The sequence below is a fragment of the Elaeis guineensis genome, chromosome 5 (genome assembly GCF_000442705.2).
Source record: "Elaeis guineensis isolate ETL-2024a chromosome 5, EG11, whole genome shotgun sequence".
Classification (NCBI taxonomy): domain Eukaryota; kingdom Viridiplantae; phylum Streptophyta; class Magnoliopsida; order Arecales; family Arecaceae; genus Elaeis; species Elaeis guineensis.
In genome coordinates, this window is record NC_025997.2 from 36,944,160 (window position 1) to 36,963,968 (window position 19,809).

The 19,809-nt window shown below is 40.5% G+C and overlaps 1 protein-coding gene across 1 annotated transcript; it reads left to right on the forward strand.

Annotated features, from left to right (window-relative positions):
- Positions 1 to 6,029: 6,029 nt before the first annotated feature.
- Positions 6,030 to 8,345, forward strand: LOC105033962 (glucan endo-1,3-beta-glucosidase). Its single transcript, XM_010908947.3, has 2 exons — positions 6,030 to 6,186; positions 7,224 to 8,345. The coding sequence occupies exons 1-2, from the start codon at positions 6,114 to 6,116 to the stop codon at positions 8,168 to 8,170; spliced, it is 1,020 nt and encodes a 339-aa protein (XP_010907249.1). The 5' UTR covers positions 6,030 to 6,113; the 3' UTR covers positions 8,171 to 8,345.
- Positions 8,346 to 19,809: the final 11,464 nt, after the last annotated feature.

Consider the following 19,809-nt stretch of genomic DNA (forward strand, 5'->3'; position numbering starts at 1 on the left):
ATGGGCTCTGACGTGCACACATTAAATGCCAAAATATCTGGGGGCGGCAGTGCACAGGATGCGAGGGGACGGCTTCGACTGTGCCCATCTCTCTGTACTTCCTACGTTCGAAATTCAAACTCGAAAGTAGGGGGACTAGTGTTGGGTATAAAATACCCCCAGCCGAAATCCTCAACAAAATCAACAACCCCGCCAGCAAGGCCGACCTTAAAGGCAAGCTCCGCCCGGACTCCTACGGGAGCCGGGCTTCATCCTCGACTCCAATGGCTGCAGACAGATTTCGTCCGGACTCCTACGGGAGCCGGACTCTGCCGACAACTCCGACCTCAAGTTGACTCCGCCCGAACTCCTACGGAAGCCGGGCTCCGTCCTCAACATCAACTACTGGTAAGCCCCGTCCGGACTCCTACGGGAGCCGGACTTGACTTTTAACCTTGATTGCAGGAAGACTCTGCCCGGACTCCTACGGGAGCCGGGCTTCGTCCCCAACTCTGACGGCTACAGACAGACTGCGTCCGGACTCCGTCCGGACTCCTACAGGAGCCGGGCTCGGTCCTCAATGTCAACTGCTGGCAAGCTTCGTCCGGACTCCTACGGGAGTCGGACTTCGCCCTCGACTCCAACGGCTGCAAAACAGACTGCGTCCGGACTCCTACGGGAGCCGGACTCCTCCGACAACTTCAACTGCGAGTAGACTCCGCCCGGACTCCTACGGGAGCCGGGCTCCGTCCTCAACTCCAACCACTGGTAAGCCCCTGTCCGGACTCCTACGGGAGCCGGACCTCTCCTTTGACTTTAATTGCAGGGAGACTCCGCCCGGACTCCTACGGGAGCCAGGCTTCATCCTCGACTCCAACGGCTGCAAGACAGACTGCATCCGGACTCCTACGGGAACCGGACTCCGCCGACGACTTCAACAGCGAGAAGACTCCGCCCGGACTCCTACGGGAGCCGGGCTCCGTCCTCAACGTCAACTGCTGGTAAGCTGTCCGGACTCCTACGGGAGCCGACCTTCGTCTTTAACTTTGACTGCAGGAAGACTCCACCCGGACTCCCACGGGAGCCGGGCTCCACCCACTACCCCAACTGCAAGGAGGACTCCGCCCGGACCCCTATGTGGGGTCAAACTCCGACCACGGCCGAACTTCAGCCGGCAGATCTACACTTCCAGGCCGCAATCACGGCCACGATTCTGCTACACTTCCTGTGGTGGATTTCGTGCAGCTCCACCACTCCCTGACAGGCCGCAGTAACGATCGCAGCACTGCTCCACTCCCTACGACGGATCCCACGCGGCTCCATTACTACCTGACAGGCCACGATAAACGGCCGCGATCCTGCTCCACCTCCTGCAATGGATACCACGCGATTCTCTCATCCGCTGGCAAATCACGATAACGGACGCTGCTCCACTTCTCGCAACTGATTCCACGTGGCGAGCTACGGCGATAGCCACGATTTCACTCCACTATCCTTCACAATAAAGTCTCCCTGACTACGAGCGACCCACTACCAGATGGTTACAAACGTCGCCATCAATCCGTTACCTCCTCCGCCTATAAAAGGGGGACCCAGATATGTTATTCTATAAGCTCATCTCTTATCTCAAAACTCTGCTAAATTCTCCGTTCGAGCGCTCCATTTTTGTTGAGGCAGAGAACTGACTTGAGCGTCGGAGGGTCTTGCCGGAGCAACCCCACCTCCGGTTTAGACTTCCCTTGCAGGTCCCGACGGCGTCCGCGGCTTCCCCGACTCCAGCTTCTCCGGCGCAAGCGGATTTTTGCACCAACACAGCTTATTTACTACAAGGAGAAGCATACAACTGGTGTCAGCGACTACAGCGCAAGTATGAACAAGACGGCGAAATACTTACCTGGGAAAGATTTTGGATTGCATTCTATGATCAGTATTTTTTCCGGAGTATAAGGATCCAGAAAGAGCAAGAGTTTATTTATTTGAAGCAAAAGGGTATGAGTGTGACTGAATATGAAGCAAAATTTACAGAGTTAGCAAAATTTGCTCCGAGATTAGTGGATGGTGAGCAATAACGTGTTCGCAAGTTTGAGATGGGACTGAGAACTGAGATTTGAAAATAAGTGGTTTCATATGAATTGACAACTTATGCAGATGTGGTAAACAAAGCACTGATAATTGAAAGAGAAGTCAATGAAGAACGTATGGAAAGAGAAAGAAAGCAAAGAAAGAGAGCAAAATCAAATGATACACAAGGACAGAATAATAAAAACATCAAAAGATCAGCTAAGGGAGCAGTAGACAATAAGACTCAACAGATTGATGGTGAGCCGTGCTTCAAATGTGGCAAAAATCATGCAGACAAGGATTGCTATTGAAATACAGGTGCTTGTTTCAAATGTGGTCAGAAGAATCATAAAATTGCTAGCTGCTCGCTAAATACTGAAAATCAAGTTGGCCAAAGAACTCATGAAGGACAACATAAGGGTGGTGGACAGATTTCTAAAACCCAAGGAAGAGTTTATGCGCTTACTCAACAGAATGCACAGGTTTCCAATACAATGGTGACAGGTATGAAAAATTTTGAGGACGAAATTTCTTTTTAGGGATGAAGAATGTTATAGCCCAAAACCAATTCATCCCACCAAAGTCCAAAATTAAAAAAAAAAAAAATAGAGAAAAACCGGGAAGAAGACTCCCGATAGGAGTCTTCTTCTCCGGCGAAACCCAAGCAATTTGGGAGTCCTAGGACCTTTCGAAGTCTTAGGACCCTCTATAAGAAGACCCCCTCTCCCTTGAGACCGAACATCAGCCTCCTCCCTCTCTCTTTCTCTCCATTTTTCTCGATCGAAGCCGCGGACACCATTCAGTTTCTCGCCGTGATTGCTCGCCGGTGAGGTCACCGGAGACCGGGGTGAGTCTTCCTTTCCTTCCTCTCTTCTTTCCCTATCTTTCTGTACCTTTGCTTGAGGCGGTCGGCGAAGAGTGTCGTCGATTTTCGATCGGAAAAGAGACCCTATTTTTGAGCCTCTTTTTCCTTGATTTTTCGATGCTGGCGATCGTAATCGACCGTCGGCCATGCTCCTCCGTGACCGGGGGAGTGGCCCCCCTCTGCCGCCGGCCTTCGCCGCGGCGGTCGTGGCCCGAATGGTCGGTCAAGGCTGGAGGACTGCCGTCCCCTGTCCGGCCTGGAAGGAACCAGGAAAAAGAAGAAAAAGAAAAAGAAGAAAAAGAAAAGAGAAAGAAGAAAAAAGAGAAAAAGAAAAGGAAAGAAAAAAGAAGAAAAAGAGAAAAAGAAAAGAAAAGAAAAGAAAAGAAAAGAAAAAAAAATATATATATATTTATATATATATAAGTAAATAATAAATAAAATAAAAATAAAATAAAATAAAAATAAAATGATGAGAGAGAGAGAGTTTCTCTCTCTTCTCTCTCTTCTTTCAGTCTGAACCCTGACTTTCTCTCTCTGAAATTTGACTTTTTCTCTCTACTTTCTCTCTCTAAAATTTTCTTTCTCTAGGTTGTTTTTCTCTCTTGATGGATTTCTCTCTCTCTAAAGTTATTCCTCTAGGATTAGCGTAGTGGAAGGCTTCATCTGATGATTTTGATCGAATTTAGAGAAGAGTCTGATTTTAAGTGAAGTTTTGATTTGGGATCTATTTAGATTGAATTTTGAATTAAAATTAATGTAAAAATATAATTTTGGATAATAGGCACGGAAGAATCTCCTAGAAGTTAGTCGATCTGTTCATTCAGTGCTTCGTGAAAGGTAAGTAATGAATCATCTTCTCAAGATATTCTATATTTATTCTGAAAATAAATAATTATTCTCTGAAATTATGCATGATTTATGAAATTATGTTTTGAAAGAAAAGTACTTTGAAATGTTATGGTATATCGATTTATGCACATGTTCAGTGAAAAATTATGACATATTATGAATACAAAGTGTTGTGATACAGATCGAATTTTTGCTCTCAGCCTAACTATGTTTCAGTGGGCCCCGCCAATGGAGATTATACGTTGGTACTCAGTGGACCCTACCAGTGGGGGTTGTGCGCTGGTGTTTGTGGACCCTGCCAGTGGGGGTTGTGAGCTAGTGTTTGTGGACCCTGCCAGTGGGGGTTGTGTGCTGGTATTCTGTGGACCCCGCCAATGGGGGTTAAACGTTGGTCATAGTCGAGGCTGTTGAGTTACGAGTGTTTTTGAATCGAATCGGATTTATGATTATATTATATGTGAATATTTGAAAATATTGGATTTGCATTAAATCAGCATGAAATATATTTTTATGTTTATTTGCAGTATTGTTCTTGAAAATTATAAAATATCTAGTTGAGATATTTGTTACTTACTGGGCTATCTAGCTCATTACCTTTCTTTCTATTTTCAGATTCAGATAATTAATTTCGAGCGTGGGAAGAAATATTGGGACAGAGCTTTTAAAGGCGAGATTTTGCATTGTTAACTTCATTGAACTTAGACCTATTGTTTTAGTAAAATTGGATGTAAGACATTTGATTTAATTACTTGAATAATAATTATTTGAATTTATTCCGCTGTGATACATTGATATCGTGATGAGATGTCTTGTATGCTTATGGAGAGAGTTCTTCATGAGTATGCGGCGGTTGCCGCGACCTTCGATTCACAATCTCAGATCGGGAGCGTGATATGGAGAGATGATGGATTTGAGTGGTGGAGGAGTCGACACAAAGACAAGAGTAGGGGAAAAATTAAGAAAGCCATAAAGACTCCAAGCATTTCTGTATGCTCCCCTCTGTCAACTCGTAATGATGACTGACCTAGGATCCTCCCAAAAGTCGCACTAGCCTATTACACACAACTGAGCCTCTATCTTGTAGCTTGGCCATGGGACCTCACTACTTGGCTGGTGCTCGATCATCAACCAGCAAATCTAACCGTTGGGTTGACTCAATTGACTCAACTATGTTGGGGCCGAGTTAGGTTAAGTTAAGGGTAAAAGTATTACTACAATAATCTCTTCAACCATGAATGGTTCCTGAACACTTGCATTTTTATTTTTTTTATTTTAATTTCAAATTATCTATGCAAAACTTGAGCAGCATTCCCCTAGATCTTGAGCGAAATGATGCCACACGAGCTTAGAGTAAATTTTGAGACTACTTTGGTCATTCTTGGGCATCTAGATGTAATATGGTTTGGAATATCTCTTCCCGAGGATCATGTCTAGGTGTCAGTGTCACGTTGAAGGCAATCTTATCACCTTGTCCAAGCAAGCAAATTTCCAAATTTTGAAGTTGAAAAATCAGCTTCCCCCTTGGAAAATACTTCAGCTAATGTCCACCTGGGGCTGCTGCTTTAATATTTTGTGACGCGCGTATAAACAACAGGTCAAGGAAGGAATGTGGAAGAAAAATACAATGTATAACCAGCTTACGTAATTGTGGCCCTATGTTCCATATTCAATGGTTATCCTTGGAAAATGAACGGTTAATGCGCTTGTCTATTTTGACACCAAGCTAAGTTCATGTTCCAGAAAGCATTATGCCCACAAATCTCTTCACACACTCGTTTAATTTTACGTGTGAATACGGTTGCATGTAACTTGTGAAATTGGATTGCGCCCATTTTTTCTGCATGCAATGCCAATCCTGTCAATCCACAGGTATTGTAAATATTGAATTTTGAATTATTTATGATCCTAGGAATGAATTTGGTCTAGTGAATTGTACCCATCCAGCATGTGGAGCATCAACGAGATAAGGATGCAGTGGGGGACAAAGGATCGTTTAAGTTAGTCCTCAAATAAAACAACCAAGTCTTAGATCCCCTGCATGAAACAAGTAAAAGTGTGTGAATACGAAAGGTAAGTCGGACAATTCCACACGAAATATGATTTAGTTTCCGACAGAAATTTAGGGCTCATCAGAATCAGCCAATCAATCAGGTGGACAAATTGGGGATGGATCTTGACCCAAGCGCCGCATACCATGCATGGTCACGCCAGTAGTCCTCTCCAGGGATAAAATTTCCAAGAAGACAAAGACCGAAGGCAGCAGACCTAGTCCCATAACCTCTATATAAGGAGGTAAAGAGTACATGCATCAAGGCATTCTAGAAATAAATCTCTGTAAGGATCGAGGTGAAGATAAATCATGGCAAACCGAAGCAAAGTTTCCAGCGCTGCCATTGCTTTACTTCTTGGACTCCTCATAGCAATCCCGACAGGTACTCTCTCTCTCTCTCTCTCTCTCTCTCTCTCTCTCTCTCTCTCTCTCTATGTATCTGTGTGCGTGTGTTTGTGTGGGTGTGGGCATGTGTGTCTGTGATCCCAAAATTTGCAATTTGACCATTAATCAAAACAAATGGACGGTCCATGGTATATTGTGGAAATTTGAGATCGATGCACCATAGCACAATTTATTGATTCTGTCTTTTGAGTGGTCAATACTGTGGATCAACTAGCCTTAGCTCACTTGGCATCCCTCTCCACTGGTGAGAGATCTAGAGCTCGAATTTTGGTAGCTCGTTCAATCATCCTAAGGAGGTGCTCAGTCGAGCTCAAGCCACCTTCCATGGTAGCTCGTTCAATCATCTCAAGTAGGTGTTCGGTCTTGATCAAGCTCAAGTCATCCTCTTTCCTACATGTTCAGATTTGGCCTATATATGGGACACCTAAATTAGCTGATTTTTCCGTTGAGCCTGAACCTACACTTACTTTTGCAAGGTGTATGAGATTAGTTGGCTCAAAACACAGCTTGAACTTTTTTCATGTTTTGATTAAATAAACTTGACCTTGTCAACTGAGCCTCCAAAAAAGTTAGGCCGGGTGTTTTGCATGCTAACTCCGTTGAGCCAGACTGTGTTTGAAAATTCGAAAGAAACTATGGTTGGTGGGGGTGGTATATGGCTTGGAAGTCTAGCTTGGACCGAGCCATCCATCCTACTCACCTCTTGCCTCCTTTTGCTGAGCATATTTGTGGTTTTCTTTCTCATAGCTATCTAATTTTTTGTCATTTTGCTTGGGTTTCATAGGAAATCTAAGCGTGCTTTTGAAAAAAAAAAAAAAAAAATGAAAAATTAGATAAGGTTCAGTGGAGCCCACTAAAAAATGCATTGGTCATTGAATGGGAATACCAACCATTTTTTATTATGTTCTTTTGGCCTCACACCGTCTGCTTTCTTTAAGCAGTTACTCTTAAAATTTTGTCTTCTTCGCGTTCCAAACACATAAGCGATAAGAATTCTAACTTGTATTATTTCAGGGGTGAAATCCATTGGTGTGTGTTATGGAATGAATGGAAACAATCTGCCTCAACCAAGTACTGTGGTCAATCTCTACAAATCTAAAAATATCAAGGCAATGAGGCTTTACGATCCAGACCAAGCTGCACTCCAGGCCCTCAAGAGTTCCAACATCCAACTCATCTTAGATGTCCCAAACACTGCACTGCAATCATTAGCTTCTAACACTTCAGCAGCCAATGATTGGGTCCAGCAAAATGTGAAGGCTTATTCTTCTAGTGTTTCATTTAAATACATCGCAGTTGGAAATGAAGTGATTCCTGGAGCTCAAGCCCAATATGTGCTCCCTGCCATGAGAAATATCTATTCAGCTCTTTCCTCTGCCGGCCTACAAAATCAAATAAAAGTCTCAACTTCAGTCGCCACTTCAGTCTTGGCAGAATCATCTCCTCCCTCACATGGGGTGTTTTCTTCTGCTGCACTGACATATTTGAGACCAATTGTTCAATTTTTGGCTAGCAATGGAGCCCCACTCCTAGTAAATGTTTACCCCTACTTCAGTTACGTGGATAGCCAAGGCACAATCAATATCAATTATGCTTTGTTCACTTCCTCAGGAACTGTTGTAACAGACGGGCAATATAAATATCAGAACCTCTTTGATGCCATAGTTGATGCAGTTTACGCAGCATTGGAGAAGGTTGGAGGGTCTAATGTGACAATCGTGGTGTCGGAGAGCGGTTGGCCATCAGCTGGTGGTTATGCAGCAACCATTAACAATGCAAAGACATATAATCAGAATTTGATCAATCACGTTGGCCAAGGAACTCCAAGGAGACCTGGAAAAACAATAGAGGCTTACATATTTGAGATGTTTAATGAGAATCAAAAATCAGCGGGAGTAGAACAAAACTTTGGACTGTTTTACCCCAGTACACAACCAGTCTACACAATCAACTTTACTTGAAATGCCAAAGACCATATATAAATAGTAGCATCTAGAATAAACCATCGGAATAAATGGAGTGTGGTTTTTCCATGCTATTAATTTGGAGTATCCATGCTGTAATAATGTTCATCTTACTTGGAAGGTTTCACATGAATAAATTTATCCTCATATGACTTTATTTGAAATCATATAACATATTGTAATGTTGGAAACCTTTTAGTGGCTTGTCATTTTTTATTTTCCCTTTTATAACAATGAGAGAGCAGGTGCCACTTCTACAAATTTGTGAGGATTCAAACTCAAACATTAAATCTCTCTTGTCATACCACTGAGATTTTGCTTAGGTGGCATCACTCCTTCCCACTTGAGAAAGAGGATAGAGACTCGATTCTAACAAGCATCAAGCCTTAAGAGGTGTTGTTGTATCGGATAGAAAGCAGACATTAAGCCCTCATCATCTCTAAAAAAAAAAAAAAAAAGGAAGGAAGGAAAGAAAGAAAGAAAAGAGAGAATAAATCTTTCATACGGCCCACGTTCTTACAATCAAATACCATTATGAAATCCTGTTTATTCATGACACATTTGTTTGTCCATGGTATCATGGGCCATATTGTCTAGTAGCCTTGCTTCGCCAACCATTTCCCTTATATTAAAAATGAGCTTACATCGGGATTAGGGATATGCACAGTACGTATGAGATTTAGTTTAAAGGTATTCTTGAAATCAAACCAACCATATGCTAATCTAGTTCCAACAAAAAATTCAGTTCGGTTCAATTCATTGAATTGTAGGCTAAATAGGCTGCAATCAAATGAGTAGCTAAATCAGATGACCTAAATAGGCTTTATTCTTAGTGGCCCAGTCTACCACTTCCGAGAAGGTCCACTAGAGAAGAGTCGGCCATTGAGAACCTAGTTGGATCTGCTACTCCTAGCTTGCCAAAGCCTTCATTCCTCTCCTCTTACCAAAGGAAAATCACTGCAAAGAGCGTGCAACTCCCACAAGAAGAAAGAAGAGATCCCTAAGCAACACCAAGCAAAAGATTGACAAACCAAAGAAGAAAAATCGAACGCCATAAATGACCCCTCTCCTTTTGCTTCTCTTTCAATGTCATTCTAAAGGAAAATAGATCATCATCGAGCCCAAAATTCCAAACTAACACACAAACTAGAAGCCAATCATAGACACGATAGAAAGGAGTTAAATCATCCCAAGAAAGAAAATGATTTCTTGAGGTTACATTGAAAAGAATGATGAAGAGTCCAAAAGAAAACATGAGGATATGTAGCACACAAAGTAGACATCAGAGAGGAGTTGGTAAATCCATTTCATCTGAGAGAACTAAATCAACAATCTCACCCAAGTAACTAGGTGGAGCCTCAGAGGAGAATGGCGGCAAGGGGGAATGGTGGAAACTCTATTTCAGTGATGGTGAGGAGATGGGCGAAATCTCGAAGGGCGATCCTGAGCAGTGAACATACAAAGTGGGAGATGAGAGCACAAACTCCACCTCAACCTAGTCGATGCTATGTGCCCCATAATTCTGAAGATAAAATTAAGGATAGAGGTGGTGTAAACTTTACAATCTAATACAAATTATCCATGCACATGTACCAGCATGAATATGAAAACTATTATGAAAAATATATAGCTGATAAAAAAATAATAAGTTTCATACATCAATAATTTACTAATTAAATATTAATTTCTAAATATATCTAATATATATTTATAAAACATATATACATACAAACAATACCAGTATATACATCAAGTTCTCACCATGTATCTACTCGGTCAACATTGGACTAGTTTCGCCCAGGCTCTAGCCAATGGTAGGCAAAAACAAATACCACCTTTCCATCTGTGGTTAGCAAATGCATCTCAACCCATAGGTGACATCATCTAAATTACATTTTACACATGCCAGCTAGTCCAAATGCCTCTCTTTTCACTAATTTTATAGTTATTCAAAAATTAAATTTATATAATTTATTATTTTAATTTGATTTTAGCACCGGATAGTTATAGCCATGCCCCAACTCGTGGTAGGCCCAAAACATGCCATAGTTTCACCCATGACCAACAACCATAATGTCATATCTCAACCCAAGGCTGGCACTATGTTTCATATATAGCCGATTAGTCCAAATTACCTCTTTTTTCTGACTCTTATAATTATATAAAATTCAGATTAATTATGTCACAACTTTGATTAAGTATAGCTCAGTACTTAGAATTGATTTTCCAATATTGGACTAGTTAAAGCCATACTGCAGTCCATGGTCGCCCAAATAATTATTGCACCTCAACTTAAGATTGATCTAGCACATACACTATATTTCTTGTATGATTGACTGATCAAGATACTGCTCCACTATAAAAAAAATAATTTTTAGCGATAGCTATTAGCGACAACAATTTTGCTGTCGCTAATAACTATTTTTACTGACCACCAATCGCGATCAAAAAATAAGCCGACGTAAACAAAAATTTATTTATTAAATTTATTAGTGATGGCGAAAAGAGTACTAGCAACAGCAATTACTATCACTAATAATCATTAGCAATGGTACTATTAGGGATGAAAAGAGCTATCACAAAAAAAAATTATTTATTAAACTTATTAGCGACGGCGGAAATAGTATTAGGGACGGCAAGTACTGTCGCTAATAATCATTAACAACGAAACTATTAGAGACGGAATGAGCTGTCGCAAAAAATATTTTTTTTTATTTATTAAACTTATTAACGACAGTGAATATAGTATTAACGATGATGGAACGCCATCGTTAATGTTAATATTCATTTTCCATCCCCCACTCTCGATTTTGGCTTCCCCGCTAAAACCCTCATTATCTCCCTTTAATTTCTCCTATCCTCGATTTTTATCTCCCCCACCGGCGACTAATCAAATCCCCCCCGACCATCTCCCCCTCTCCTGGTTCCCCTACTCACGCCACACCGTCGGAGCCCGCGACCTCCTCTGCCCGCCTCCATCATCGCTCCTCCTTCTCCCCCTCGCCCCCCACCACCACTCCCGCAACTCTGCCGACCCCACCCCCACCCCCGCAGCTCCCTGTGCCCCACCGGGGCTTTACCAACCGTCGATCGTTGCAATGCGTGATCCAACCTTGGATTTGCACCATGGTAGGTGAATCCTTTTCCATTTCCCCCTGGCACTTTTTTTCCTTTTTTCTGTGGACAAATGGCACATTATTTTCTTTTCCTTTGGTCCCAAGTCATTTGGAAGGTTTCTGTCCTGCTCTCTTTGCGACCACCTCCGTCGGTGTCTGCCGTTGCCTTCATCTCCATCATCACCAACATCAGACTTGCCCTCATCTCCCTTAGGTGCTTTTCTTTCCACATTGCCCCCCTTTTTTTGGTTTCGGACCACTCCCGAATCCTATCAAAGCTCCCTGCCCCTAGCTCCCCCTCCTTTCTCCCCCATCGCCTCCCACCCAACCCCTTCCTGCTACCCTAACCCACATATCCACCATCCCTTGCCCCCCATCACTGCTGCTCTTTTCTCCTCCTTCGCCTCTCATTCGGCCCCTTCCTGTCACCCCAACCTACAGATTGGCCATCCCTCGCCCCCCACAGTCACTCCTCCTTTCTCCCCCTTGCCCCCACCACCACTCCCATAGCTCTGCCGACCCCGCCCCCACCCCCGCAGTTCCCCATGCCCCCTATTAGCAAATTAAAACATATTTTAAAATAAATTTTTAAAAAATTAATTATAAATTTTTTAAAAAAATTAAAAACTATTAACGACAGCATTAGCAACGAAAAATACTGTCGCTAATAGTTTATTAAGTAAAAAATAAAATAAAAAAATATTAGCGATGTCATTAGTGACAGAAAATGTCGTTGCTAATTATTTTATATCAAAAAAAAAATTTCTCTTCCCTTGCACACCCTCATTTTCCCTCGCGCACCCTCATACCCTCATTTTCCCCCACCCCCCTCATTTTCCCCCACCTCTGGTCCCCCATCGCCCCCCCTCTTCTCCCGCCTTCGGTCCTCTGATCTCCATTTTCCCTTGCCGCACCATCGGATCCGGCATCCTCAAGCACCCAGCTACCTCCTCGAGCCTCTAATCGCCTCTCTGAGCCCCCAACCGTCTCTTGCCTTCCCAAGCCCTCGACCGCAAGCCCTCAGTTACCTCCTGCCTCCCCGAGCCCCCAGCCACAAGCCCCCGACCATCTCCCACCTTTTTGAGCCCTCGATCGCCTCCCACCTTCTTGAGCCCTCGACCGCAAGCATCCGACCGCCACCACGAGCCCCCGACCGCCTCCCCGAGCCCCCGACCGTGAGCCCCCAACTGCCTCTCACCTCCACGAGCCCCGAGCTGCCTCCCACCTCCTTGAGCCCCTTGCTATATCGACCCCCCCACAGCCTCCCTGTTCTCCTCCCACCCCTCCCTTTATCGGATCGGGCCCCCCGCCCCTCCTCCCTCCTTCGGAGCACCCAATCGTCGAAGCACCGCATCGCCAGACCCGTGCCATCGCACTATGAGTATTAGAGTGATGGCACTGTCGTTGTCGCTAAAAGCTCTTTTATTTTAATATATTAATTAATTTTAATTATATATGTAATTAATTAATTAGGTATTACTTTATTTAATTAATTTAATATTTTATTTAACTATGATGACTGCCTACTCTGTGCGCTCATCTACTCCGATGGCGGTCGGAGGAGCATTTCTCTAGATCCTAGGCTCGGCTCGAAGTCTGACCAACTCGAGGAGGTGATCGAGGGTTGGGGGAGGCTATGATGACTATCTGTGCGAAATGCACCTAAAGAGTCTAGAGAGAGATCGATGGAGGTGATACATTTCTACTCTTATTGTTATAGTTGCAACTCAAGCTTGGATGGTCTGTTACATCGCAGATAACTGCTTGCAGCTACCTTATGGTTAAAGATGTAAAGGAATTTGCAATGTCTTATTTTTCAATGGCAAATCTGAGCCTTCTTCTTTTTCTTTTTCCTATGTTTGCTTTGTTGTCCTCATCAAATGGGCTATGTAGGAACAAGCTATTCGAGAATCAAAGCAGTATATCGAAGTATACTCTTCCATACTGGTTTAGACTTGAAGTGGAAGGAATAGGTACAAGAAGGTCAAAATTCAATTTAACCATCCAATGGATGGATCGGAGGTATCTATAGCTCCGTATCATCGAATAAAATATGTAGGAATAATATTAGATTTGTATCCTAGAAGTCAATTATTGACTGACATATTTTATAATTCTAGGGCTTAAACTTGTACTTGTAATATTTTTATTATCAATAAAAGACTTTTTCATTTCAATCATATTTATATGTCCATGATTTGTCCTAAAAATTAATAAAGATGATTTTTTGTATATTCTTAATGTATTGAGAATTTGAAATATATATTAATTAGTGGTTAATTTTTAAATACTTTCGATCAAAGTATCGTCATGGAGGATAGTGATCAATCCATTCGAGATCGGTGTACAGTTCACCTTCCTTATGGACAGATGAGTCTCGGATCTGCAGTGTAGGGATACTGGGATAAGAGTACAGGTGGTTGTTAGAGAACAACTTACACTGAGTGTGATCAACATGAGAAATCACATGGATGTCTACTCACTCATCAGTGATCTTTTCAATGCTGCAGTGGTGTGAGTTGTCTTTTGACCTGTGGTGTCATTGGCTATTCAAAGCAAGGCAATTGAATTTGACTGCATATTCTCTTGGTCTCTAGTCATTCGAATCTTTGCTGTGTATGTTGGCTTCAGTAAGTTCTGGTTTGCTGTTTAGAGTAGGATGCATTTAGAAAGAATTTATCGACTTCGGTAGAAAAGAAGAAGTCTCATGCAATTTGCGAGACTGAGATTAGAAAGTCTTTGGCCAAAGTAAGTATAAATACTAAAAAAAAAATTTATGGGATTCACAAATAAACTCGAGTCGAGCCAATCTAGCATATGACTGATAATGAGGTCTGACGAGTTCTCTATGACCTCCATCAAGTCGGGACTCACGATAGAAAGACTGAATCATACAATAATTGTACCTAGAGGTTCATACTTTTATTTTACTGGATTGTCACTACATAGTGCTAAGTATCACTGATAAATTGTGAGACTCATCGAACGTCATCTTGATGATCGATAATCTTCAAAGGATAGAATTAGAAATGTTCCAACCTATCGAAAAGAGTTTCGATGATATTATGATGAAGATCACAATATATCTCACTACCAGATAGAATGAAACCTATGGGGTCACACATTAAGAGATTTAATCTTGAATTTTTCAATTGAACTTATGAAGTTTTAATTGGATTAGGATTTATTAAAATCTTATTGGATTTAAGAGAACCATACTAGTACATAGTTAAACCTAATTCTTCTCGAGACTTCGATCGGATCAAGTTCATAGCCTTGAACCTAACCTAAATCTATTTGGGTTTAATTAAATCCTTAATTGTGAGCTCAAGAGGATTGGATTAAGTCAATTAGTTGGCTAAATTATCTCCTCATTATCTCTTTATTATCTCCTAGTGTTGTGTGGAATAATTGAAAAGATGTGTGGCGCCATCCTCCCTTTATGGTAGGACCAAGGGGCGCCAACCCTTAGATAATGTGAGAGGGGCCCACCCCCTCTCATATGTCGAGAAACCCTAAGGGGGTACCAAGTGTTGACACCCCATCTATCTGTCCTACATAACATGAGGTGCCCACTCAGATTACCTTATCTGACTGGGGTGCCCCATGTGCTTGCTAAAAAGAGCTAATTACTTACCAATTAAGTTTGATTTTATTGAAAAAAAATCAGATTAAAAAGATAAAAATTTTTATGAGACAAGGATGTACCTTTTTAAGCTAATTGGTTTCTCTTTTGGGCCAAGGTAGAATCTATTTAAAGAGAAGGTCTCTTAGGGTTTAGAGGTTGTAAAATTTTGAGAAATAAGAATTCCTCTCTCCTTCTTCATGCCACTCCCTCTCTCTCTCTCTTCCCTTTCCATGCTCAAAGATTGGGCGTCCCATTTTTCTACACACCAAGGTTGAGGAGATCTTCTTCTATTGTGAGGAACGAGGAGAAGAAGGCTGCAGACCAAAAAGTTAATTCCACAGTCTAGATCAAGAAGTTGATCAAGATTCTGAAGACTAAGATCCTACTTAAAGAAGAAGGATCTATGACGAGAAAAAGATTCAAAGTTAATCTCGGTGGATACCTATGAGGCCAAATATGTATGCAGCTCGAAGACCTTCGAACCAGTGATCATCGATAGTGGTGAATTTCTATCCGTACAAAGGTATTGAGATTTGATCCCTTCCTAATTTTAATTTTTAAATTATATGTATGTTCTTTTCTCCTGGGCTTGGGTAAGATTAGATAAGATCTAATGCATGTGGGGTTAAAAGATTTAATTCGATTGTTTTTTCGCTGCGATTATAAAGATTTTTAAAATTTACACATGCATCCTATCCAACTTTCTAACAATAGTATCAGAGCCACTAATTTTTAAAGACACATATGATCTAATTTTGTCTTAGATCTAAAAATTTTAGTGATTTAAAATTGATCTTGTGCTGATATAAGGTTGTCCTGGTATAGGATTTACCTCCTATATTGTAAAGATTATCCTAGCGCAAGATTGATCAATTTTAAAAATTATTTTCAAAGCAATTAAATCAATATTTTAGATCTAAAAATTAGTATATGTGATATGTCTTATTTCATATTTAGATCTAAAATTAGAATGATTAAAAGTTCACATCAAACTGGTATAAGGTTGTTCTGGTATAGGGTTTACTCCCTATATTAAAAAGATTGTCCTAGTTTGATGCGAACTGATTTTAAAAAAAATATTTTTAAAATATTTTAATTATTATTTTAGATCTGATGTTATATATTTTTGATATGTGTAATTTTAGTTTTAGATCTAAAATTTGATGTATATGTGATACATATTTTAGTTTAGATCTGAAACTACATATGTATGATATATGACTTTAGATTTAGATCTGAAATAATTTCAAGATCATAAACCACTAATGCATGCAATGAAACATAATCTAAAAAAATTATTTTTGGATCAGAAATTATGTTATTGCATGTGGGTATGGGTTGAACAAATTAGGTCTAATGATCAAACTATAATTAGGATCAAATTGATTAGATCAGACTAGAATTCTTTATCGATTTTGAGTAGTTGATTGAACCTAATCAATGATTGATTAGGATTAGGTCAAAGGGCTCAAAGTCGAGTTTAGTTGTAGTTGATCACATCAATTCATATTTTGATGTGAGTTGATTGACTCAAGATCGAATTTGACTCAATGGTTCTGGCTCATTTCAATAGGTTAACCTGATCGATTTTAATCAACCAATTTAGTGTCTAAGGCAAATATTTAGATGGTGATTATTTAATTAGTTCCATTGTCTAATCTGATCAATTTTGATTGGTGTTTAAGAAAAGCAACGGGAGAGCCCTCACTCATCTTAACTTACTTAGCCATCTTAGGAGATTCAGTTTTGTATAAGGTTACTTGTTGACTTGAGTTCACCCATACCGACTAGGCTAGTTAGATATGATGATGTTCTAACCTGAATTTAATTAGTCAGATGTTAGATCTGCTGATTTAGAAGAGATCTAAACCTAAATCTTCTCACTAAATATTAAGTCTAGAGGTCTTCTATTGTTGTAGAGATGCGGGTGCCTTCTTGGCATTTATCATTCTCGACTGATCACAGTGATTTGGTTGCATGAGGAATGTACAATTACTCTATTAATATTTAATATCTCGAGGTAGAGATAGGGTTGGACCCAATAACTATTAGGTGAGGATCTCAATGATGGCTTTGCACCTGCTGATGAATGATGGGTCTAACTTAACTAAAAAATATGCCAATAACTGTTAGGTGAGGCCACAAGACTTAGAGACCAAGCCCACTGCATCTTGCTTAGTGAAGCAATGGACAAAATGTTGTCCAATCATTGGTCTGTGCTCACCAATAACTGTTAGATGAGATGTGTATAGATTAATGGGACCACAGTACCCACTCAAAACTGATCACGTATAGATTTCTGTTTCTCCATCCGAGAAGTGTGGAAGATTCGAGAAAATAATGAGAGCCTTAATGTATTTTTAAAGTTCCTAGAACAAATATTTTTATAAGTACAAATATCTAACTAAAAACTGTTCTCTTTACAGATATCCACATCGAGTTCCAACCCTTTAGTCCGTATCCTAGATACCAATAGGTTGACTGGTATGAATTACAAAAACTAACTTTGAAATCTGAGAATCATTCTTAGTTTCAAAAAACTCACCCATGTCCTTGACCAGGATGCGCCTGTGTTACCTGCTCATCCATCCCCTGATTAACGAGCTACACTTGAAAAATAGATGGATGAAGATAACAAGGCAAAGTGTTACATTTTAGCATCCATATCCAATGATCTTCATCAACAGCATGAAGACATGAGAACTATCAGAAAGATGCTGACTCACCTGCAAGAGTTGTGTGGTGAGCACAATCGTACAGCTCGCTTTGAAGTCCCCTACCTTTGAAATCCCTCTGAGACATTTCAGAGTAAAGATGCGTAATGGGCAATCCGTCAATGATCATTATTTAACAATGATCAAAGACATCGAGAAGCTTCAGAAGCTCGATATGAACATGGATAAAGAATTACAGGTGGATCTGATCCTTCAGTCTCTTTCTGATTCGTATGGACAGTTCATCATGAATTACCATATGAACAAAATTGATAGCACTTTATCCAAGATATTGAAAATGCTGGTAATAGCAGAGGGCACCTTGAAAAGTTCAAAGGGTACAGTTCTGGCTGTGGAGTGGACTTCTTCCAAAAGAAAATCTTCTTTCAAGAAGAAGAAGAAGCCTACGAAGAAGCAAAAGAACGAGGCTAAGCCCAAAAAGTAGATTCCAAAGAACATCGATGACAAGGGAAAGTATTTTCATTGCAACGTCGAAGGCCACTGAAGGAGGAACTGTCCGGCCTAACTGACGATTGTCAAGAGCAGGAAGCAGGATGCACCTTTTAAAGGTACATCTGAAATGCTCGTTATTGAGACTAATCTAATGGTTTTCTTTTCTTCTAGTTGGGTTCTAGATTCTGGATCAAGTGCTCACTTGTGCATTTCTATGTAGGATCTTGAAGAAGTGAGAGGGCTGAGGGAAGGTGAGATCACTCTTCGAGTTGGCAATTGAGCAAGGGTTGCTCCTGTGGCTGTCAGGACCTACCCTCTGCGATTACCATTAGGACTTAATTTAATTTTAAAAGACTGTTATTATATATCTGTAGCTGGTAGAAATTTGATTTCCATCTCTGTGCTAGCACAGGATAATTATAATTTTTATTTCAATAAAGACATTTGTTCGATTTATTTCGAAAATAAAATTATTGCATGTGCTTTCTTGATTGACGGTCTTTATCATTTGCATATGGATGCGAGTATAACTATTAATGAGCAAATTGTGAATGCCATAAGGTCTAAGAGACTTAGAGATAGGATTAGCTAAAAATATTTGTGGCACCTTAGGCTAGGTCATATTGGAGAGGACAGACTCAACAAACTGGAGAAAGATGATCTTCTCAAACCATTGACTTTCGAGTCTTATCCAATTTGTGAATCATATCTTTAAGAAAAAATGATCAAGCTGCCCTTTGTGAGACAAGGAGAAAGGGCCACTGAGATATTAACCCTGGTATATACTGACATGTGTAGTCCATTCAATGTACAAGTCATGAATGGCTATGTCTACTTCATAATGTTTATCGATGATTATTCACAATATGGATTTATGTATCTGATGCACTGAAAGTCTCAAGCCTTTGAAAAGTTCATAGAGTTTAGATATGAAGTAGAAAAATAGATTGAAAAATCCATAAAGATTCTTCGATCAGATCAAGGAGGAGAATAACTTAATGAAAATTTCGAGACTATCTCAAAGATAATGGTATAGTCTCATAGTGGACACCTCTAAGGATGTCTTAGCTCAATGGGGTATCTGAAAGGAGAAATCAAACCCTATTAGATATGGTCTGGTACATGATGAGCTTCACAGACCTTCCTGTCTTTCTCTGGGGACATGCATTGCTTTCTGCGATTAATCTTTTGAATCAGATTCTCTCTAAATCTATTTCTACCACACCATATGAGTTATAGCATAGTAAGAAGCCAACTCTTGGGTATCTCAAGATTTAGAGATGTCTGACACATGTCAAGCGACAGTAGGCGGACAAGTTAGAGGCTAGATCCTTTAGGACTCACTTTATAGGATATCCTAAGAAAATCATGAGATACTACTTTTATCTTCTTGAAGATCATAATGTGATTGTGAGCCGTCATACTGTCTTCTTAGAAAAAAAAGTTTATCAAAGATGGAGGCAGTGGAAGGAAGACTGAGCTTGAAAAGAAAATCTCTGAAAAGCATCGAGTCTAAGAACTTGATATTGGGAATAGTGTCCCAAAGCCAATCGTCAGCCTGTTGACGGTTGTGCTCATTTTTGTATATGTACATAAATTATGAATTAATAAAAATTATTTTGATATTTTTTATCATAAAATATTTCATCTTCTAATGAACTCCTATGTTGTGGTGAAGTCCTTAGGACTATTTAGACTCGACAAAGGAGGATTTGTCGTTTAGTC